Source organism: Ictidomys tridecemlineatus, chromosome 1 (assembly GCF_052094955.1).
Source record: "Ictidomys tridecemlineatus isolate mIctTri1 chromosome 1, mIctTri1.hap1, whole genome shotgun sequence".
Taxonomy (NCBI): domain Eukaryota; kingdom Metazoa; phylum Chordata; class Mammalia; order Rodentia; family Sciuridae; genus Ictidomys; species Ictidomys tridecemlineatus.
The window spans coordinates 15,375,887-15,390,089 of record NC_135477.1 but is presented as its reverse complement, the minus strand read 5'-3'; the positions used below and the strand labels follow the sequence as shown (position 1 = coordinate 15,390,089).

General features: G+C 44.3%; 1 protein-coding gene across 1 annotated transcript in view; it reads left to right on the top strand.

The window, feature by feature from the left end:
- The window catches only part of Plekhs1 (pleckstrin homology domain containing S1), a 28,919-nt gene extending 23,336 nt beyond the window's left edge, over positions 1-5,583 (top strand). The window contains exons 11-13 of the mRNA XM_078046223.1: positions 55-156; positions 851-986; positions 3,527-5,583. Coding sequence (XP_077902349.1) covers positions 55-156; positions 851-986; positions 3,527-3,706 — 418 coding nt within the window. The 3' untranslated portion in view covers positions 3,707-5,583. The remainder of the gene's footprint in view (positions 1-54; positions 157-850; positions 987-3,526) is intronic.
- Positions 5,584-14,203: the final 8,620 nt, after the last annotated feature.

The following is a 14,203-nucleotide window of genomic DNA, read 5'->3' as shown; positions in this document are numbered from 1 at the left end:
CAAGAGCCAGGGTCAGTTGCCTGAAGTGACTTTTACAAATGCTTTCTCTGTCAGCAACATCCCCGATGAAAGCCACTTAGAGACGCTTGACGTGTTCCTTTCTCCGCCAGATGTCATCAACTATCTTGCTCTTGTCGAAGCAGCCGGACGGATATGGTAGGTGGGAGAATTGACTGTTGTGGACTAAAAAGGAGATTCCAAGACAGGAAGGGAACAGTCATTTTGACAAAACTGACCGGGGACTTGGGCTGTCATGTTGTCACAAAGAAGACTCAAGGAATCCTTGGCCAGGCTGTGGACTTCTCTTAAGGCGGAGCTTGCTCATTCGGGAATTTGCTGATTTGTTCTTTAGATGTGCGTTGTGTAACCTCGAGGGCTCACTGCCCACCAACACTTACTGAGCGTCCTCTGTTTACTTGAAACTGTGGGGTTATAAAAATCTAAAACAAAACAATAGAAAGGCGGCACCACAGGGCCCCACAGCCTGGTGAGAAAGACAGCTGCCCAGACAAGCAAGCGCAAAATGCATTTTATTTAAAAGTGTAATGAAGAAGGTGCTCTCACAACGCAGAATCCCAGGGGCAGGGAGATTAACTATAGAAAAAGAAGCAGAAGGTCAGAGTCCACAGGGCTTTGCAAGGGTGAAATGATTTGCACAGGTTTTGGAGGAAGGGATAGACTCTGACAGTAGTGACCGCGCAGAAGTTACTCGAAACAGAAAAAGGAGCTGGTCAGCTTTAGATGAGGCCCAGCACAGCTTGAGTGAGGAGTCCCTGCAGGCCCGGCCCCACCCTCCCTTCCCTGAGAACTGTGTCACGTGCTAGTATTGAGTCCTGTATTTCTACTGCAGCGTGGCCCGGTGGGAAGGCCCCCCACAGCTGGGATGCGTATTTTGCCATGGAGATCATGTCTTGGCTGTGAATGACCTGAAACCCCAAAGCCTGGAGGAGGTCTCCTTGTTCCTTACCCGGTCCATACAGAAAGAGGTGAGTCCTACTAACCGACCCTGGCCAGGGCAAGTCAGTGGCAGGAGGAACAAGATCAAGGTCTTCACTGGAGTCTGAAAAGTACTCGGGATACAAATGAAACTCTGCCTTTCACATAAGGTAGTATTTGCAAGATACTGGGCTAGGAGACAGAGTACCTGGGTTTGTGACCTCAGACATAGCATAGTGTGGGAAAAAGAGTTTGCATAGAATCAGGCTGGCTCATGGATTGCAAAGGAGCTACTTGAAGAAGTCTGTGCTTCCATTTTCTCTTCTGTGAAATCAGGGATACTGATCCTACCCGATGTTGGAGAATTAAATGAAATAATATGTGATCATGTGCTTAAAATAGTGACTGACACATACTAGGTGTTCAGTGTAGGTACTATTCTTTTTGCTTCTTTTATTGGCCATGGATAGGCTCAGTCTTGACATCATCACACTGTCCTCATATAGTTATTATGAGAATTAGACATAATATGTAGGTGTGCAGAGTACGTGTGGTTTTAAAAGGTCAGCCTGTTTTTAAATGGTCTCTCCTATTAGTGTAGTTTTCATATGGCTAATTCTATCCTGGGTCCAATTTTATCTCTAACTTTTAGCCCTGTGACCTTGGGAAAGTCACTTCCTTCTCTGGGCTTTAGTTTCCTTTCTCTAAAGCGAGAGGGTCCATTTTCAAATTCTGCTTCTTGAACTTCTAGGGTGGTAGTTGGGAGAGAGAAGAGGAGGGGGACAGTGTGCAGGGGCTTCTGTTAGAGAAGTCCGTGGTTCTCATTTATGTTTTATTAAACAGACAAGTCCCCCAAATATTGGCCTGTCTTAGCTTCCCTTGAAAACACAGTTTCATGACTTGAAATTTCTAAAAGCCATGCTACTAGATAACCTTTCTTCCAACTCTGAGGGTTTATGACTATGCATCATATGTATATTAGGGATATTTCTTCTCTCTTCTGCATCCCACAGTAACCCTGCTGGCTCAACAAATTGTCCTATCCCGGTTATCTAAATGGGTAAACCCAGTAAGTATGAGAAAGTTGGCTAAGATACCTTCCGAGTTAATGGCAGAGCAAGGACACATGTGTTCATTCATTCATTTATCCCTTATTTATTGAACATCTGCTTTATGCTGGATACTGTGTCCTGTTGTAGGACTGCAAAAAAAAAAAATGGCCTTACCTTGAGCTTAAGGAGCTCATAGATTAGTGGATTGAAAAAAGCATATCAGGGGCTATTTAGCATGTCCCTGAGACATGAATAGGGAGGACAGGAGAAGAATGGAGTAAGTTTATGGAGGAAGACCAGGAGGGTGTCTCAGAGGAGGTGAAGTTTGGCTTAGGTATTGAAGACTGGATAAGAGTTCATATGGTGTGTGAACTGGTAACTAATGCATTAAGTCTGCCAAAGAGCCACACTGGGGCCAAGTAGCCAAGATAACCTTCTGTGCTGTTCTGGAAGTTTCCAACCCAGATGCCAAGAAAAGGGTTTCTGACTGGGAGCAGATCCAGGAACCCCACCTGGCTGTCTCTGCCTCGCTTTCATCACGAATATCCTTCCGGACTGGAGAGTCACCTGCGTGGGCAGGAACACCTGCATTTATTTCCCTTAGGCTCACCCCATGTTCCCCTTTCTGTCTGCAACTCCTAGGTGCTATTGACAACTACGGGGCGCCCACCCCACGATTATCTGGAAGATTAGGAAGTGGCCCTCCTTCTCCACTATTCCTGACTTCTTTCTTTTATGTAAAAATGTGTATACAGTTCTCTTAAAATTCAAATATCTGGTCCCTGGAAGGAAACAGAATGTTGGAAAGAAAGATGTGGAGCCAGAGAAGGAACAGTGGCCCCTGATATTGTAAAGGATCTGAGCCCATCAGATCTACCTTTCTTGTTAGGCTACAGTTGATTGGTTGGGGTAGGGACTGTGATGGGGAGAGGGTGTAAGATCTTTCTTTCTTTCCCAGAGGCATTTAACCTCTGAGCCATATCCCTAGCCCTTTTTATTTTTATTTTTTTGAGACAGGGTCTCACTAGGTTGCTTAGGGCCTTGGTAAGTTGCCAAAGCTGGTTTTGAACTTGCAGCCCTCCTGCCTCGGCCTCCCAAGCTGCTGGGATTCCAAGCGGGTGCCACCACACCCAGCTGAGAATGTAAGATTTTTAAAGGTGGTGAAATGAGAGTTTCGAGGGGGAGGGCCTGCTGAGTTGAAGGAGACACTCATCAAACGTCAATTTCCTCCCAGTTTTGTCTGAGGCTGGTCCTGTCTGATGGTCTTATTTTGATTCGCTGGTTTCAAGAGGTCCTTTTAATTCTTGGTGCATCTGGACCCTTCTGGGCATCCTTGAAGCTCTTTGGAATCTTCCCTAGAGGCTCAGGCCAGTGACTTCCAGAAAATGAAAACCATCGTCATCCCTGGCTTCCTCTGGCCATCTTGTTCATCTCAGGATTTTCTTCCTAAGAGCTTCAAAGGGTGTGAAGGAGGACCAAGTGAGGACCAACTAAGGATGCTCTTCAGTCATTTAATTTTCTTCTTCCTCATATTTTAGAAAGTAAAGCTGTCCATCGGGCGGATCCCAAATTCAGAGAAATTTCATGCTGAGGCCTGTACCTGCCTCTTAAAACACCAAGGAGTTGCACTGATCCAACAGGAGAAGTTTGGACTGCAGAGGGCACCCAAGAGGAGCCCAGCCATCAAAAAGGGCCAGCAGAAAGGGACTGGGGAGTAGCCAGCCACCACCTCACTGCAGCAGAGGATAGAGCCCTGGACTGTGCCAGGCGCGGCCACTCAGGCCGGTGATATGAGACACGCTAGCACACCTCTCTCAACTGCTGCACCTGCACCTTACCTGGGGGATAACTGTCCCTGCTCTGACTGTGGCCTCAGGGGTGTTGAGAGGGTCAAGTGGGATAATGACTAGGGAACACAGTGAAAATGGAAGGCCTTGTTATCTGAGACTCTGTCCCAAATACTGCAAACACAGACTGGGTAAGTCCCTCATCTTATTAGTACACACTGTGTTCTGTGAGGTCGTTGTCACACAATTGCTTTTTTGTTCAGGAACATCCATTTGGAACTACTCATTCCAGGAAGGCAAGATTCCCCGGAGACATGCGAGACCCTTGCAGCCTTCCCAAACACCTCCTGTGACTCATCAGCCCCAGAGTCCAGAAAGTGGCCCGGGTGGCCACTTGGATCCAATGCATCTCTTGTTTGCTTAAAGACCCAGAAATGATTTTAGAAGTCAAAGCAGTTTCAGGTTCCATCCAAGAGTGCCCTACTTGCTATGCAAGTAAAAGGAGAACTACTTAGCGCTTCTAATTTGAAAGCTCTTAGCTAATTGGTGCAGTAACAAATTGATCCTGGGAGGCCCAAAGAATCAAATGCTTTTTCATAAACAAGCCGAGGGCGAAAGCTGAAGCACTAATCAAATCGGGGAACATTAGAGCAAAAGGGGCTTCAGAAAGTGAATCTTACCAGGCTGTCATTGCACAGGGAAGAAATGGAGGCCCCACACTGTGGGTCATGTGCCTTCTCCACAGCTCTGAGGCTCACAGCTGCTTAGTGGCAAAACCAGCAATCTACAACCAGCTCTGGAAAACAAATATCCTAACTTACACCTTTGATTTGGATAAGATTAGAAAAGACCTTCAGTGCTTAGAAGACACATTCAAATGTTTCACTTTCTAATGTCCTGATTGTCTAGAAAGTAAAAATGTTCTCATTTACATGGCCTATTTGACAACTGCCTCTACTCCTAAAAAGGTATCCTATAGAAATGCACACACAAAGATATCAGTAAAAACCAGAAAGTTTATTGTCACATTGTAATATTGCTTGTGGTAATAAAAAAATCATTTGGAAATTGCTTAGTTATGATTTCATATAACTGAACATAGAAGATGTTTAAAAGTTCAGCATAGACAATTATGAAAAATATGCACAAACTATTAAGAATCAAAGAAGCAAGTTGTAGCCAGGTGTGGTGGTGCACACTGGTAATCACCGTGATTCAGGAGGCTGAGGAAGGAGGGTGGCAAGTTCAAGGCCAGCCTCAGCAACTTAATGAGGCCCTAAGCAACATAGCAAGGCCCTGTCTCAAAATGAAAATTTAAAAAGGCTGGGGATGTAGCTCAGTGCCAGAGCATTTGCCTTGCATATGTGAGGCCCCCAAGTGCAATCCTCAAACTGAGGGCGGGGTTGGGGGATAAGGCAAGTTGCAGTTTGATAGATAAAACATCCCAATTTAGTAGTAATGTTGTGTCTGTGTAGCTCTGGATCTAAAAACTCCCCAGCCCTCTTTAGGAGAGGGCCACCTCCCTCCCTCCTGGAGAGGTTGTGGGGTTGACATTTAGGCAGGTGGCCTCCTTGTGAACACCCTCTCAGGTGCTGTGCTGCTGTCTCTCAGCCCTGCTTTTTGGTTTTGTTTTTTATGTTTACTATAATGCCCTTTAGATTGACAGTAAGAATTACTTCTGAGAAACACGATCGGGTAGATCCTTGGGCAAGAGACATATCTATGTTTGAATTTGTTTGTTTTCTCTTTTCCATAGCATATATTGCTTTGGTAATAAAAAATATATATATATTAGTATGAGAAATAAACGTGTGTGTGCGTGTGTGTGTGTGTATGTCTTAAACCTTCTTAAGTGAGAAACCAAGCCACCTCAGTACAGGAAATAAAAACCTTCAAGGTAAAACCACCTGGCAACCAACCGTGTGAAGCCAAAGTTCCTCCCCCTGGTTTGCTCACGAGGCCAGCCTGCAATTCCTGGAAAAGCCTCAGAGGGAGAGGGACAAATGTCAGCCCAAGTCCTTCCACCTCCTTACTGAGGCAAAGAGGAGCCAGAGGACTGAGCGGCTGATCATCTGTCCGGCACAGAGATGTGCGGGACAACACACCACAGCCCCTGGCCCTTCCCAGTGTGCCACAGGGAAGACAGCCAGCCTGCCCCTGCCCGCATCCGATCCCCAAATTCCTTCCCCCATCCTCACAGCAGGGTCAGCTGGGTACTTGTTAGGTGCACAGGCTCCTGGGGCTTCTCCCACACAAGGGGCGTGTTCTCAAAAGGAAATCTCAGGGTGGATTCCAAGGCCCCCAACCCAAGGATTCCGACAGGGTGGATCTTGTGTGGGGTCCTGGAATCTGCATTATCATATTCCCAGGGGAGTTGTCTGCTGGTCCACCAAGAATCTTTCCAGGGGTCCGTGTGGAGGGTTGTGTGTCCCCAGTGAAGCTGCAGAACATGGAGTGTGAACACGGGCCTCCTCTAGGGGGAAGGTCGAGCTTTCGACAGCTCTGAAAGGCAAATGAGCCCACCTCCTCCAAGGAAGCTGGATCCTGAGGCCGCAGCCTGGCTCTCCGTCCCGCTCTTGGCCACCAGCTGAGTGGCACCAGGCCCTCTGGTCTGGGTGCCGCCACGTGCTTTTCGGCAGTTGAGGCGGAGAAGCTCTGTCACTTCTGCCTGCCGTTCCTCAGCATCGGTTCCTGGTTGTCCTCTGTGCCTCCCCTTTCCCAGAGCCGGAGCAGCCACACATCCCCGACATACAGGTTCTTTCTCCTCACGATGCCAGTGGGCCCCAAAAATGGTCCTGACAAAACGGGTCCAAAAATCTGGGCATCGGGGCCTTTGTCCCTAAGCATGACTTTTGGGGTTCTTTTCTGTGACATGGCAAAGAGCTCTGCAAGATGAGCTGCTGAGAGATGGGGAGGTCTCTGAAAACAGTCTTGTTCCTTATGGTGTAGACTTTTTCCAGTGCTAAGAGGCCTTCCTCGCGCTTTGCCTGTCCACAGTCACAAGCACAGCCAGCCTCGGGGAAAACGTCATCGGTGACCTTTATCCTTCCAGAGCTGCCCTTGGTGTTCATCGCAACCCCGTTCCAGGTGGGCATGGGAGACTGGCCCAGCTGTGCCTGTGAGGGGTGGCCCTCTTCCATGTCTACTCCATATGGACCATAGGCATGCTTGCCCATCGCATCTTTGGCCTGCATCTGGTGTGGCTCGGTTTGGCTGGGGGAAAGCCAGAGCACAGAAATGTGAAGAGACTCCCCCCAGGCTTGCCCAGCTCCATGCCAGGCCTGTGGCTCCTGGGCTTTTGCACAACTTTCCTGCGAGGCATTTGGAGAAGTTGCTCCTCCAGCCTGCTCCTGGTTCCTGAAGGGCACCTCCTGCCTCTAGAACAGGCCTCGGAGGGAGACTGTGTTTCTGCTTTGTTCTCTCTACTGAGGATGCAAACCCTCCACAGTGAAATGCAGAACACAGCTGGTAAGGTAGGAACTGAATGCACAGGGCCAGGGACATCTGTCCTTAAGTGAGGACAGTGAGCGCGGTTATATGTATGGATGTGAATGTGTGTGTGCATATAATGAGGGGCACGAGGAGACAGATGGGAGTCATAGGAATTCTTTAATAAACTGAGAAGCTGACACACCCAAGGCTCCTCCCCTCACAGCTAGTTCCAAGTGACTCTCTCTTGGGACAATGACAAGAATTTAAAGTATCATAAACAGGCCCAAAGGAAGAGGATTTTTTCAGATTCAGCTGGATTAAATCAGGGTTCTTTTGTGAAACTGGACTTGTAGATATGGAAGAAATGTGTTTTATTGAGAAAGCCTTTCAAAATGTCTGAGTTAGAGAAATATTTGTGTATAGATCAACAATGTGGTAAGATCTTGGGGCCATTGTCCTTATCAACTGTGGCTAGGTGGCTCTGGAAAACTAGGTGCTTAAGAAAACTTCACACTCACATCAGAGAACTCTGGAGCTGAGCTGCCCCAGCATGGTAGCCACACGTAGCTACTTCACTTGAAACCAGTTAATGAAATTTGAAATTCCATTTCTCAGAGGCACAGGCTACATTTTGAAGTGTTCAATAGTCTTGTGTGATAATTGACTACTGCGTCGAGTAGCACAGATATAGACTATTTCTGTCAACATGGAAAGTTTTAGTAAGCACCAAGAGGAGGAAAAACTCACCCCTGTCTATGCACACATGTGTGTACTTATGCGTCTATTCCCAGCACATAAGGACAGTGCTCAGCTCATAGCAAATGCTCAATAAATAGATGTTGGGAAGAAATTACTGCATTTTTATGTTAAATACTAATTCATAAATATTATTCTATATTGATAGTGTTTTCAAATAAAATATTCACATTAATGACTCTAGTAACATTTCTTTTTCACCTTTCTTTCTTTCTTTTGGCCTGGGATCAGATATAATTAACTTGAAAAGCAAGCTACGGACCTTTTTAATGCAAGCTGTTTTCTCAACAGTTAACAAGTTTTTGTATTATAGCCAATAGACCTGGGAATTGTTATGAGGACACAAGAGAAATGCAAGGTCTAACACTCTCTAACAAACTGCTGACCACACAGTGAGGAAGAGAAAATGAGCATACCATGATCCCTTATTCCCCTGATGTCACTTGAGAAGGCACTATTCTGGGGTCTAGTCTTTAAATTATCATAGGCTTTCCAAAATGTAACCCTTTCCAGCATCCTTCAGGTCTCTCTACTCAGGGACACACTCATGGGCATGCTAAGTGTACACCACTCTACGTACAAGATGAACATCCCTCATGCAAAATGCTTGGGACCAGAAGTGTTTCAGACATTGGATTTCGGGATATTTGCACATGCAGAATGAGACATCTGGGGAATGGGATCCAATTTCTAACCAAGGAGTTCAATTATGTTGCATATGCACCTTATACATATTGCCTGAAGACAAATTTATACATTTTTGATAATTTGGTGCATGAACAAAGTTTCAAGGTGAGGAATTTTCTACTTGTGACAGCACGTCAATATTCAAACTGTTTCATATTTTGGAGGATTTTGGATTTCGGATTTTCAATCTGTGTTTCCTAAGGGTACAAAGATTTAGAGGACATTTTCCCCTTTCCCCAATGAACTTGGGTTGCTTTTGTTGATGCTATGGGCTGGGAAAGCAGATACTGTGGTTGTTATAGCCATGTGCACACTTAGAGTCAGTAAGCCAGGAGTGTGGGTGTAAGAGGTTTAGGAGAAAGGACACCAGTTTTTATCCAGAGTTTCTGGGACATGGATTTGGGGCTCAGCTGCCTGGTGGGGTGGTGGTGGTGGTGATGGTGGTGGAGGCCAGAGAACTCCTTATCTCCTTTAGTGACCACCATCAGCACTTTTTGAGCATCTGTGGGTATAGAGCACTATGCCAAACACTGGCAATATTAATAAGAATAAAATATTTTCCTTGAGAGAAATGATAGCTTAAGAACATGGGTAAAAAAAATTGTTTAGGGATAAACATTTCCCTTATAGAATTGAAATATATTTCTGCACATAAACCCCATACAGCATCATTGTTCATGACAGCCAAAAAGTGGAAATGCCAATTATAATTGATGGATAAAAATAAAATATGATAAATCCATTTTATGAAATATTATAAACCATGAAAAAGAATGAAACACGGACACATTACAATATGGATGAACCTCAAAAACATTGGGTTAAGAAGTCAGACGTAAAAGGCCACATATCATTTGATCCTATTTCTATTAAATATCTAGAATAGACAGTCCCTAGAAGCAGAAAGTAGATGAGTGGTTGTCACGTATGAAGGGAGGAGAGAATGGGGAGTGATGGTCTTTGGGTTTCTCTTTGGGGTCATGAAGATGTCCTGAAATCTTAAAATTAGCCCAACAACCAGGGTCCCAATTTGTAGAAGGATATACAAATTGCCATGGTTTGGATATAAGGTGTCCCCCACGAAAGCTCCTGTGTTAAAGAAGAAATGTTCAGGGGTGAGATGATTGGATTGGACTGTGAACTGTACCCTGATCGGTCCGTCCTAGTTTGAATGACTCTCTGGGTGGTAACTGTAGGCAGGTGCGGCAGGGCTGTAGGAGGTGGGTCACTGGGGGCCTGCCCTGTGGCCCCTTCCTACCTCTCTCTCTCTCTCTCTCTCTCTCTCTCTCTCTCTCTCTCTCTCTCTCCCTGGTCACCATGAGCAGGGAGTGTTGCTCTGCCCTGTCCTCTGCCGTGATGTTCTGCCTCACTTCAGGCCCAGAGGAATGAAATCAGCTGACCACGATGAACTGAGACCTCATTGTGAGCCAAAATAAACGTTTCCTTCCCTAAGTTGCTAAGTTGTCCTTGTCAGGTACTTTGGTCACACACATGTCAACTCAGGCAAGAGGGCATGCAGTGGCTAGCAGGCAGGATTCACAGAGCTACACCAGGATACCAATGAAGCACTCACGACAAACCTCTCAACTTGTCAATAGCTAAGTAGATGCTGGTGGCTCTCCTCTAAGGCCTTCTTCTAAGAACTGCTAAGCTACCAGGATTGCCAGTTTTGCATATTCAGGACTGATAGGGCTTTCCTCTACTCCAAGGAGAGCTAACTCCTTGATCGATTGTTTTTGTCTTCTATGCTAATCCAACCTTGATTTCTCAGAGGCTATCTGGCAATCCCATTATCTTGTCATACAAAACTAAAAAGCCTAAACAATAACCAGATCATGAGGACCCCAGCTAGGAGACCAGATGCTCCAGCATGAGCTACGTGGGGGCAGGCAGAGGACTCCAGCTCAGAAAGAGGGAGACTTAGGAAGAAATTGGTCTTCATCATCACAGGCAAGCTGCCAAGAAGCTGCCAGCTCAAATCAGGCTGGATGTGGTAATCCAGCTTTTCTTTAATTAATATCTCACACTTCCAAACAAAGTGTGTAAAACTGCAAGGGACTCTGCCAGAATTCCTCCTGGCTTACATAAGCCTAACTTGAACTGGGCTATGGATTTATTAGGCAATGCTGTGAACATTTTTAATGCAGTATCTATTTGCTGAGCTATATAAATAGACCTGATGCTAGTGTCACTGTCTGTTTAGGAAAGATGCTTGCCTTCCTATGGTCTTATGTGGGCTCTTGAGCATTTGCCTACTCGTTATGATCTTCAAAGCTTTCTCATACCCATGATTCCCCTCCCGCTATGATCTGTCTGTCCTAACTTGCTAGATTTGAGTATAAACCACTCAGACCATGAAAACCACATCAGAAGGCCCTGGTTAACTCTCTACGATGTAGGAATGAAAAGAAACATAAAGGGAAAGTAAATGGCGGTGCTGTGGACACTTTTTAATAGAGTATGCATCTACTTGGCAAACAGTCAACCCAGGAGGTCCAGCTAAAATATCCCCTTTTTCTATAGCTTTCTTCACTTCTCTTCCAGGCAGAATTGATGGCTCCATCTATGTTTCCCTATCACTTTGTATCCATTTCCTCTGTAGCATGCAAATCTGCAAATGTTCTTTATAACTAGGCAGTCATCCGTCAGCATCCTGGTGGGGGCAGCGGGGAGGTTGATTCCAGGATTCCCTGTGGACACCATCATCCCTTATATAAAATAGTGTAGTGTTTGTATATAAAATACGCACACCTCTCCCTCCATAGAGTTGAAATCTTCTTTAGATGCCTTATAATACCTGAGTCAATGTAAATGTTATGTAAGTAGTGGTTATACAATATTGTTTAAGGAATAACAACAAGGGGAAAAATCCATCAAGGCACACTTTGTTTTCCAATATTTTCAATCTGCAGCTGGTTGAATAGATAGATGTGGAATAGGTGGATACAGAGGGCCAACTCTACCTGATGTTCCTGCCCTGATTAACTCTGCGGATTCTTGATGCAAAAAAAAAAAAAACCCATATTTTTGGTAATTTTTATATTTCATAGTTTTTAAGAGTGCTCAGAATGATAATAAATGCATGTCAAGTTAAATGAAAGAGGAAGTCATAATCTCACAATGCAAAGGCTTCCATGAAGGGTCACCAAGGCTCCTCTTGGTTTTGGTCACATAAATAGATGAGTTCTTAAAGCCTCATGGGTCAGAGCCTCCAGAGAAAACAGAGTTTCAACATCTGTCACTAATAAAATGACATTTTGCTTTTTGGGCTTTCTTTTTCATACTAGGAATCGAACCCAGGGGTATCCTACCACTGAGTTACATTTCCCAGTTCTTTTTGTTTTTAATTGTGAGACCAGGTCTCACTAAGTTGCCCAGGCTAACCCCAAATTTATGATCCTCCTCCTTCAGGCCCCCACTTGGCTCTCCAGTCTGGAAACCAGGTATCTAAGCGGCACTGCTCAATAAAGGCTCACTTAGAAAATGTAGAAGACACCTTTTTATTCTTGAAGTTACAGAAAGGAACCTGCTCGGTAACACTGTGCACTGTATTAAGAGCTTTAAAACATTATTTCATTTAATCTCAACAATTCTTCAAGTTAAGTACTACCAGCCTCACTCTACAGGCAAGGAAAACAAAACTCAGAGAGGTTAATGAACTGTCTCAAGGTCACAGAATAAAACCTAGGTTGGCCTGCCTCCCAATCCCATTCACCACTATCAGGCACGGTCTTTAAGGTCCTTCTGAACCGTCACCCAACTGCTGCTTGACCTTTGATCTGAAAAATTTGCAATTGGTTCTCAATTACTGCATCAGTAAAATAGGAATACTAACTACTTTTTGATAAGTGATAATGTAATCTTTTAGGATTAAAAGATTACATTATCACTTGTAACCTTAAGCCCTATCATTCTAAACCCATTCAGGAAGATACCTTTAATTATCAAGAAAAAAGTATTGTGTGACATAAGAAAGAGTGTATTCAAGTGCCGAGACCCACCATGTAAACCATTAGTGACACAGCAATTCAGAGGAAGAATTTTGCCTAGGAGCTAATGGGCACGCATTACAGATTGGCCGCTTGCAACAGATGGGGTTTAAACTGGGACAAAAAGAATGAATGACAATGTGAATGAATGGAAAGACAAGGGAGGCAGCAGATTGGCCATGGAGGGTGGGGGGAACGAGTTTCCATGAGCACAAGAGGGAAGAGAGCACTGAAGTCATGAGAACAAAATGACCAATTGACCCCTCACTGCAGGTTCACAACGGGAGCACACCAGGCACCTCATAAGGGTTGTTTCATTTAAGCCTCCCAGCAATTTTTATAATGTTAAGTGTTAGATTATCTCCCTTTAAAAAAAATATTTATTTTTAGTTTTGGGCGGACACAATACCTTTATTTTATTTTTATGTGGTGCTGAGGGAGGACCGAACCCAATGCCTCACACATGCGAGGTGAGCGCTCTACCTCTGAGCCCCAGCCCCAGCCCTAGCCCTCGATTATCTTCCTTTTACTGAGGAGGAAACTAAGGTTCAAAAAGTAAAATTATTTCCCTGGGTCACACAGTTAGTAAGTTGTAGAACTGAGGTCTGACTCCATGCGATGGACTGGCTAGGCTTATGGAGAAGGATATGCAAAGCCAGGAGGCCTGTGTAATCACCGGGAGCATCCGTGTAGATAGCCAAATTTTCCTTATAAAATGTCAAGTGGGGGACTATCTTAAACATCCCCCCGCCCCCAGATTCCCAAACCTTGCCCTACTCTGGTGGAACAAGTCTGACACGTTTGATTTGATCTCTTCTGGATATTCAACTCATCATTGTATTTTGGCCAGAGTTGACAGATTTCCTGTTTAGTTTGTTATTTCTTGACATCAGCAAAAAATCAAGGTGGTTTCCTATACTTATTTTTCTTCCCTTTTTTTTATTGGTTGTTCACAACATTACAAAGCTCTTGACATATCATATTTCATACATTGGATTGTAGTGGGTTATGAACTCCCAATTTTTCTTCCCTTTTGAAAATTTTCCTTTCTTCCCCTTTTAAAGTTAATATCTAATGACTTTTTAGAGCAATGATTTGTCTATTATTCCATGTGAAAAGATCAAAGAAGCTGGCTGATCAATGAATAAGAAATTAATTTCCTTAATTCCATCTGATAGACGACAGCTGTGTGAATACTTCCAAGAGACACATTTCCCAAGGATTCTTTAGAGGAAGATGGTTTGAGGTCTTTGTTCTTTTTTTTTTTTTCATTTCATTTTGTCATACTTAACAAAGAGTTCCAACTTCGTTATTGTTATTATTTTTGGTATTATTTTTGGTTGATATTCTCATGTGTTCCTTGATATTTTCCTCTCTCTCTTTCTTACTCCTGTTTTTTTTTTAATCCTTTGCACATTTCTTTGAGCCCTTCAGCAAACACAGCTCATTCTGTGTATTACTGTATTGGAGAGTGTCTAGTCTACAGGCTTTGGTTCTCTCATATGGTCAGCTATGCCACCAGCAATTCAAGAATTTAAAGCAAGAATTCTAACATAGAAATAAT